This window comes from Microtus ochrogaster, chromosome 1 (genome assembly GCF_000317375.1).
Source record: "Microtus ochrogaster isolate Prairie Vole_2 chromosome 1, MicOch1.0, whole genome shotgun sequence".
Lineage (NCBI taxonomy): Eukaryota > Metazoa > Chordata > Mammalia > Rodentia > Cricetidae > Microtus > Microtus ochrogaster.
Window position 1 is genome coordinate 64306385 of NC_022009.1, and position 9483 is coordinate 64315867.

The following is a 9483-nucleotide window of genomic DNA, read 5'->3' on the forward strand; positions in this document are numbered from 1 at the left end:
CTAGTTTATCAAAGATGGGTTTGTTTAATTGACTTAGGTTCCTTCCTTTTCAAATTTTATTTATTTATTTTGGTTTTCATGTTTGGCTTTTTGAGACAGGGTTTCTTTGTGTAACAGTCTTGGCTGTCCTGGAACTTACTCTGTAGACCAGGCTGGCCTCGAACTTGAACTCACAGAGATCCTCCTGCCTCTGCCTCCTAAATGCTGGGATTAGAGGTGTGTGCCACTATGCCTGGCCTTATTTAACTGACTTTCAATGGTATTACACAAGAATTGCATGTTAACCAAGATACAGTAAAAAATATTAAGACAATGTCCATAATGATCATTTTAAGATTTGGGTGTTTGAGTAGTTATATATAGTTTAATTATCTCTGTGTTTAGTTGATGTCCATTTTCCTCTGTTGTGGTTAGAGTTGTCATCTGGGATGCTAGTGCTTTTTGCTATGCACATAGGTTTTACATCTGTCCTGTATATGATATTTTCCTGCACATAAATGAATATGCTTGTATGCTTGCATACTTGGCACAAACTCATTAGCTCTCTGAAGGCCATAGATAGGGACTGAAGTTGTCACAGTCCCTAGACTAGTCACTTCTCCTGTGGGAAGTCTCTTTGACTTTGGAGTGTTCTACAAATATCACTTCCTGCAATTTGTTTTGTTTTGAGATGGGTTCTCTTTGCTGCTCAGGCTAACCTGGAACTCACTGTGTAGCCAATGCTGGCCTTGAATTTTTGATATTTTCTGCTTCCAAGCAATTACAAGTGTGCAACACTACTTACTTATTGTCCATCATTTCAATCTCTGTTGTTATATGAAAAAGGATTGGTGTACATTGTAGTGATACAGCAATGGCCTTCAACTTCTGTGACTGGCTATTGAACCTAAGATGTTTTTATAATTGAATTTTAGTTAATTTTTTAAAAATATTTATTTATTTTGTATACAATATTCTTTCTGCGTGTATGCCTGAAGGCCAGAAGAGGGCACCAGACCTCATTACAGATGGTTATGAGCCACCATGTGGTTGCTGGGAATTGAACTCAGGACCTTTGGAAGAGCAGGCAATGCTCTTAACCACTGAGCCATCTCTCCAGCCCTTTAATTAATTTTTTATTAATCTCTCTCTCTCTCTCTCTCTCTCTCTCTCTCTCTCTCTCTCTCTCTCTCTCTTTTTCTCTCTGAATGTAGAGAGATCAGAACACAGCTTTATAGAGTCAATTCTCTGTTTCTACCTTCATGTGGGTTCCAGGAATTGGAACTGATCTCAGGTTATTAGGCTTAAACAGCATTCACCTTTACCTGTCGAGCCATATCATGAGGTCTGATTTTAGTTAGTGATGCATGTATCTAATAAGATGCTGAAGCTAGGTATGGGGCAATGGCAAGTTCAAGGCCATCCTGGACAACTTAGCTAGACCTTGTCTCCATATATAATTTTAAAAGGAGCTGGGGATGTAGCTTAGTGGCAGAGTATGTGACTAATAGCAACAGGCTCTTGGGTTCAATCCCAGTGTCACAGACAAGCAAAGGGAAACAAAACCATTAGAACCATATGGAAAAGTACAGGGTGGTAAACGCATTCCGTGTGACGACAGGCTTTCTGCTCCTCTCCACCACCTCGACAATTACATAGCCTGCACGTTTTCTAAGAGATATTTGGGTACAGGAATGGGCAGAATAGACGGGAAAAAAGGCTCAGCAGGACACACGTGCCTGGCTTTCCCAAACTCAATTGCATTTTGTTTCCACCAGTGTTGTGACTGATGACAGCGGGGAACAACGTCATTGTTTTCAGTGGTACTTTACATTACTACTTCCTATTGATGGGTCTTTTCTTTGTTCCCAGTCCCCTGTTAGAAACAGTGCTCCAATAGCCTACCCTGATTGAATTTAAATGTGGCATAAATGCCACACAAGAGATTGCTGGGAAAACAGTATATGCATATAAAATTAACATCAGTGCTATTAAATTTCCTTCCAGAAAGCCAGGCTTGATGGCACAAGCCTGAAATCCCAGCTTTAGGGGACCAAGTGGGGATGATGGGTTAGGCTGAGGCAGGAGGATCACCAGGAGTTCAAGATCAGCTTGGGATACAAACTGAGAGTCTGTTTCAAAAAACAACAAAAATAAATACAAAAATACCTTTCAGGTGTTTGCAACATTGGTTCCCAACAACATGTACGACAGCATTTCTCAAACCCGGACTAATTTGATAAATCTTTAATCAGCTGCAAACATAAAAGAAACAAATCTCACTAATTTGCATTCAATCCATTATTGGACTTTATACGTTGAAAATTTTAAATCAAGTTTCTCTCTATAACCAATTTGTGAACAGACCCAGATCCTAATGGATAGTGAGGAAGTCAAGAGATGCATCTAATTCTTTGTTCCGAAGCAATACGGGGAAGGGAAATTCAGTGACAGCAATAACGACGTTCCGGACCGTCCTGTCTGGATTTGCTGCTTCTGGGTACGGTGGAGTGCTATGTTCTGGTTGCACGTTAGTATGCTGCATGAAGTTAGCGAACCTCAATGAACTCTCTTGTGCTGTAAGAATGGAACTAAACCACACTGTAGGCAGGCTCTGCTGGCACATTATTAAGACCCTCCCCCATTCATTATTTTATTTTGAAGAGTCCACAAGCAAGTGCAGGACTATGTACGTTTGCTTATAGATCGTCAAATCAGGCCACTGAATGTTCAACAGGGGACCTTGAGTCATGCAGGAGATATTGTAAAGTCAGGGGGAAAAAAAGACACTCATCCTGAAAGGGGGGGGGGGGGAGGATCGCGACGGCGCCTCCCCTTGCAACATATAAGAAAACCCTGTATTATCGCAAGAAAATAATATATACCTCTCCCCTTCTCTAGGCCCTCTTGGATCCTAGAGTCTTTTATAGAGCGTTGCATGTTAAAAAGTGAGAAGCGAGGAAGAGCACGAGAGCGAGGCAACACTCGAGTCCCACCCACCCCTTTCCGATGGAGGGGGAGGTCGTGCTGCGCACCGCTTTTTGTGCGGGATTCCCCGGACCTGGTCCTGGACAGCTGGAGATTGCATCCCCGAGGTGCTGACTACGGCGGGCTGGGCTCCGTGCTCGGGGACCCCGGGACCTCCCCGGCTTCGATTCCAGTGTCCCCCCACCCGCTCGGCATCCCCCTCCCCGGCGCTGCGGCTGTCGCGCGCCCCGCCTGACGCTGCAGCTGGGCCGGCGACTCGCCATTGGATTAAAAATAGCAGCTCCCGCCCGCTCGCCCGCCCGCCGGGGCAAGGGCCGTATCTCCCCAGCTGGAGCCGAGCCTCAGCCGGAGCGGATCTCCAGCCTGCACGGCAGCAGCTCCCCGGTCCCGCTCTTCCGCTGCGCTGCGCTCCTTCCCAGGCCCGCTGCGCTCCGCGGCCATGCAGCGCCGGGGCGCCCTGTTCAGCGTGCCGAGCGGCGGCAGGAAGATGGCTGCAGGGGACCTGGGAGAGCTGCTGGTACCTCACATGCCCACGATCCGCGTGCCCAGGTCTGGGGACCGTGTCTACAAGAACGAGTGCGCCTTCTCCTACGACTCCCCGGTAAGGAAGATCCCTGGCGTGGTCGTGCAGCCGGCGGCCTAGGAACTGGGTGACGCGCGGGGCAGGGGACCAGATGAAGTGCGGGCCGGGAACCTCGATCTCCTCCTGCTGCTTCTCCTGGCCCAGGGTTTGGCTTTCCAGCACCAAGCGGAGCCTCCCCGGGCTGCGGTGGCCGAAGACAAAGTCCTCCGGGGCCTTTGCTCTGTTAGCCTGCGGCTGGGGTGCCAGGGCCCCGGGCCATCAGCATCCCGCCCACAACTCCAGCACCGAGAAAGGCCAGAAAGAGTTAGTCCAGGGTTCCGAGCTGCTTTCCCGGGTGACAGAGGGCGGGGACGTGGTAGGTGAGAGTTCCCTAGCCCGCGGCGCGCACAGCTAGCCTCTCTAGTCTCAAGTCTCTCTTTTCCTTGCCCAGGGTTTCCCACTGCGGGACAATGCTGATGGCCTCTGAGCTCGCCTCCTCCTACTTCCCATCCTATTCCTTTCTGGCCATTGTCAGGTCCGGGTGGTCCACTAGGGCCACAGAAATAAGGGGCCTGTCGCTAGCTTATGATGGCTCCCTAAAGCCTTTTCTCAAATCCTTCCCTTCCAAGTGAGTCACTGGCCTGACATGAGCTATCTGAATTATTAAAAGTTCTCTCCCGAATCGTGACCCCGCAGGAGGAGGGGAAGTTAAAAGGCATCCTGGTCTTCCACCGGGGAGCCTGGTGGAGGTTTCCAACCTGGTGGGTTGTGAGCTTGTGTGAAAGCTTGCGAAAGCAGAAGCAGGGTGAAATGCCCCTCTCGGTAGTCAAAATGGGCTTCAAAGTGACTCAGCTGTCTGGCGGCTATCTGCCTTTTTGAGGACCAGGCTATTTTTATCCCTCCACTTTGGATCTCATATGTCACCCAGCAGATCTTGGGGCATCGCGAGGTGCATGGGTTGGAGGGAGAGGCAGGTTTCACAGAAGTTGTACAACATGTTATTCTTAGAATATAGTTATTGGGGGGAGGACCCCCAAATGAGTGGTAAAATCTCAGAAATTCCCCTCCCCCCTTTAACCTGTGGATCGATTTGGGGCGTGGTGGTGAGCCTCATTTTGTTTGGTATATGTTGGAGTTCTGGGTGGTGAGCATTAATTTGTTTGGTATACATTGGTGTTCTGGCGTTATTATCTTTTCTAGAATTATTTCATTTTTGTATTGTGCTGTTTTAGACGATTTTGATACAAATTACAAATAATTAACAAATTTGTTAATATTTTATTTTCATATCTTTTAAAAAGTCCCATGTAGAGTGGAGTGAAAGATGACATATTCTGACTATATTACTCACAGTGACGTCATTGCATCCTGTTACCTCCAGGGTTCTTGGAAAGATCCTTTTCAGGTTGTGTGGACCCTGTGGGGTAGGTTATATTAAAACTCCCAAAGAGTGGAGCATGGCTAGCATCTGGCTTAAGACAGAAGGTGGCCTAATTCCTCAGGACCCGTAAAACGGCTTTCTCCATGGTGGACAGGTTGCTCTGCTCATAGACTTTTCCTGTGGGGTAGGTGTGAGAAGTTAGCCAATTGTTGTCACTGGTTTCTTCCACAGATGGGAAGGAACTGGAGCTTTCTGTGAGCTAGACAACGCTCTAGAAGTTTCTCGTCGGTGTGAGTGATGATTTCATGTGTGTTGCCGTGGTTCTGTGGAGGGGGGGGAACTGGGTCCGTTTACAGGCTATGATTCATCTTGTTTCGTTATATGTATTTCAGGGAAGATGACGAGGGCTTATAACTTAATAATTTAGAGCAGGGTGCCTGGTACTGTGATGTCTTCTGTGTGGTTTAACAGTTCACTGAGAATCCAGTGTGTTTTGAGCACTTGACTTTACCAGCTCACCAATGTGATAAACACAGTTGGGTAATGCCAAACATGCAGAATTTTCATTCATAAGTGTTATGAGGCTTCGAGAGAAAGGTCAAGACCGTTACATTGCGGGTGGGTGTGAGGGAAGACATCTTCCATTGGGATAATTTTGAAAAGGAGAGTTAAGACAGAAGACAAAAGAGGTGGACATTCCAAACAAGGGGCAAACACACAAACTTTTCCTTTTTGTTTGCTTGTAGTGCACTGGGAATCGAAAAGACTGATTTGGCCAAGTGTGCTAGTTTTCTAGTTGCTGAGATAAAATCCCTGATGAGAGCAGTCGCTGAGAGGCAGGATTTACGCTGGCTCACTGTGCAGTCTGAGTTAGACGGATGGCATGGTGGCGCAGCTGGGGCCGCTCAAGAAAGCAGAAGGCTCAGGCCAACTTGAGAAGCAGATGTAATAACCCCTGGTGACCCGTGGCTCTAGGTAGACCGCACCAAAGGTTCTGCCACCCCACCCTTTCACAGTGCCACCCCTTGGGGAGAGGGGAGTCACATCATAGCCTCGAGTAAGATGTGACTTCAGAACCAAGACGGGAGGGGAACGAGGGCCTTGGATCCTGAAAAAGTACTTTCTATCTATCTGTCTGTCTATCTATCCGTCTTTTGTGCTGGCTTTGAACTCAGGGCTTTGTACATGCTAACCTCATACTCTATACTGATCTTGGTTTTAGGTTCTTATACATGTTAGACAAGTATTTTGCCAGTGAGTCATATCTCTAGTTTTCTTTTTATGATTTGAAATAGGGTCTCACGGAGTGGCCGAGACAACTTACTTGCACTTCCTCTGAACCCCAGGCTGACTCTGAACTTGGGATTTTTCCACCTCAATCTCCTAACTAGCTGGTATCACAGGTCTGTGCCATCAACCCTTGCTTAGAAAGCTATTTTTCTGTTGATTTTTAAAAGAAAGTATTTAGTTGATTAATGAGTGTGTGTTTCTGTCTGGTGCCTGTGTTTTGTGTGTTTGTGTGTGTTTATGTGTGCATGTTTGTGTGATGCACACACATGAGCCATGACTTGCCTGTTGAAGTCAGAAGACAACATGCCAGCAAAAATGAAGTGTGTTTTCTCCTTCTGTCACTTGAGTTTTGGGGATTGAATTTAGGTCCTTAGGGTTTAGTGGCAAGCACCTTTGTCTGCTGAACCATTTTGCTGGCTTGTGAAAAGCTACTTTTAGTAACATGATTTCATGTGTGTTATGGTTTGAAAATGAAATACCCCTTGTAGGTTCATATGTTAGGTTATTCCCCAGCTTAGGATATTGCTACTTCTGGAGATTCTGTAAACTTCAGAACAGTAGATCTAGCAGAGGAAGAGAGTTACTGGAGATGGGTCTTTGGTTGGTGGCCTTGTTGTTGGTCCCTTCCTGGCTCTCTGCTCCTGCCTGCCAGGAGGTAGGAAGCAACTCTGCCTTCGCCACACCTACATCACTGTGGTGTCTTTGCCCAAGTGTGTGAGGCCACATGACCATGAGCAAGGTAGATAGTGATCCCTCCCCTCCAGTTGAATACAGTGATGTAAAGTAGGTATTTTACAGAGGGGGTTGGAGGAAGACAGTGATTACAAGTGTTTGTATAATGGATGTGTCAGGCCCTAGGCACAGTTATGAGAACTTTGCAGACTGTAGTGTGCTGGACACTTTTATACTCCTCATCTCCTTCCTTCCTGCTAGAGGAGGGCTTCTCAGCCTGTGGGTCTTGAACCCCACAGGCTGCACATCAGATATCCTGCAAATCAGATATTTACAGTATGATTCGTAACAATAGCAAAAATTTCAGTTATGAAATAGCAACGACAATAACTTTTTGGTTGGGGGTCACCATCTTATGAGGACCTGCATTAAAGGGCTACAGCACCAGGAAGGGTGAGGACCACTGCTTCAGAGTTCAGTAGAAACAGATGCTAAAGACACGTTTGTCCCCTTCCCCCCTTTGGCTTTGCCCAGATCTGGCCTCTGGCTCTCAGTGTGTTCAGTTCACCTCTCCTTGACTTGGTTCATCTACGAAGTCTGTGATGTCCTTCCTGCTATTGAGTCAGCTATTGAGTTGAAAGTTTCAAGAGGTGAAGGCAGGGATTGTGTTGGCCCCCATCTAGTCACTTCCTCCAGGGATCCAGCGTGAGTCTCTAGGGGCAGCTGTTCTCCGTGCGTGTACTTGGTTCTCTTCTGTTTGTAGCTCTAGTGAGGCCAGTCTGTGGCTTCTCACTCTGCAGCATGCATTTCCTTGTCCAGTATTGCCTTCCCTGGTGGTCTTTGATCAAGGCTCTTTCTCTCCTACTCCTGACTCCATCTGGCCCCTGGTGCCTATGCTGTATATAATCTGTGTTGTATCCAGGTTCCTGCACTTAGGTGTCGTCTCTTCCATTCTGCCTTTCTTTCAGTTTATTTTATTCCTTTAATTCTTATTTTTGAATTATTTACAAGATGTGAAGTCTTGGACGGAGCAGGAGGTTCAGTTCAGGGCACACCACTCTCCTCTGATGCAGAGCAAGCCTCTTGTCTGCCCCTTGTTGTCTACTTATCTTTTGTTGTCTTACCCATCTTTTTGTTGCTGTGACAAAATCCATGACAAAATCCATGACAAAGTCACTGCTTTGGCTGATGGTTGAGGGTGCAGTCCATCCTGGCAGGGAATTCATGGTGGTAGGAGTTCAAGGAAGCTAGTCACCTTGCATCCCCAGGCGGGAAACAGGGAAGTGAACGCTGGTTTGCTTTTCTCATTTTTATTCAGTCCAGGACCCCAGCCCATGGGATAGTTTCTCCCCACCTCAATTAACCCATCCTAGAAACCCCCTCAGCGACACGGCCAGAGGTTTGTCTCCTGGGTGACTGTCAAGCTATCAGTCAATGGCAACCATCACACTGGCCTTTTCTTGGCTCGCTGAAAAACCAGGAGGCTGAGAGAAGGCTCAGAACAGGCAGCTCCTGCTGGAAAGCTGTCTCGGGGAAGGAAAAGGGACAGTGACAAGGAGGAAGGACAGCCCTGGCTTCCAGAGCCTGCAGCTGGCAACAAGTCCCCGGGAGGGGAAGCGTGGAATGCATCTCCAGACCTGCAGCAGAGGGAGAGAGTATTTATCTTCTGACTCCCAGCCCCATCCCCCTGCTGGGAGAGTGTTGATCCAGGACACACCCTCACTTCCCAGCTCAGCTCAGCATTTGTTCTGGAAGGCCCCTTCAGTGCCCCAAGCTTCCAGGAGCAGCAGCAGCCAAGAAGAGCCATTCAGCAGCTCACAGGCCGCCATGTGAGCCCAGGGGACCCGAGAAGCAGAGGACTGTCCCGGAACCTCTTAGCTCCCTTCCAGGAGCAGGACTGTTTGCAAAGAACCTTCTCTCCCATTTCCCAAGTTTCTTAGATGGTGACGTCATGGCTGGTTGTCTGTCTTCCCTGGAGTCATAAAATCCTAGGTGAGAAGGGCCTGATAGTCACAGCTGACTGACTTAGCCAGCCAGGAGAGGTTGGAGAGCACATCTGCTCGTGGGAACCTTCATGTTAGGGGTTTGGTAGATCTCCCTGAACGTGTCCGCCGTGTGTCACTGACACACCTGCAGCAGTACGTCACACAGGCTTAACCTGTGCTCCCAGGGGGCAGCACCATCATACCCTAGAACTGTTGGAAATGGGGGTTCTTGCATCCCAACCCAGATCTCCTGAAACAAATGACATAGGAGGCTGGCTATTTGTGTTTTAGAAACAGTCTCCTAAGGATTGGGGAGATGGCTCACTCAGTGAAATACTTGTCATGTAAGTGTGTGAACCTGAGATTGGATCCCCAGACCTCATGTAAAAAGCTGGGTGTGGTGGTGAGTGCTGTAATCCCAGTGCTGAGGAGACAGGAGGATCCCTGGGGCTTGCTGGCCAGCCAGTCTAGATGAATTGTCCAGCTCCAGGCTCAATGAGAGACCTTGCCTCAAAAGATACGGTGAAGAACAATTGAGGAAGACATCTAACATTAACCTTTAGTTTCCCTGTGCATATAATGCAAACATACCCCCATGCACAAACACGTGAGTACACATACATATA

The 9483-nt window shown here is 47.7% G+C and overlaps 1 protein-coding gene across 1 annotated transcript in view; it reads left to right on the forward strand.

The window, feature by feature from the left end:
• The first annotated feature begins 2771 nt into the window (after positions 1 to 2771).
• Positions 2772 to 9483, forward strand: part of Usp13 (ubiquitin specific peptidase 13) — a 119124-nt gene continuing 112412 nt past the window's right edge. Inside the window, exon 1 of the mRNA XM_013347427.2 lies at positions 2772 to 3568. Coding sequence (XP_013202881.1) covers positions 3407 to 3568 — 162 coding nt within the window. The 5' untranslated portion in view covers positions 2772 to 3406. The remainder of the gene's footprint in view (positions 3569 to 9483) is intronic.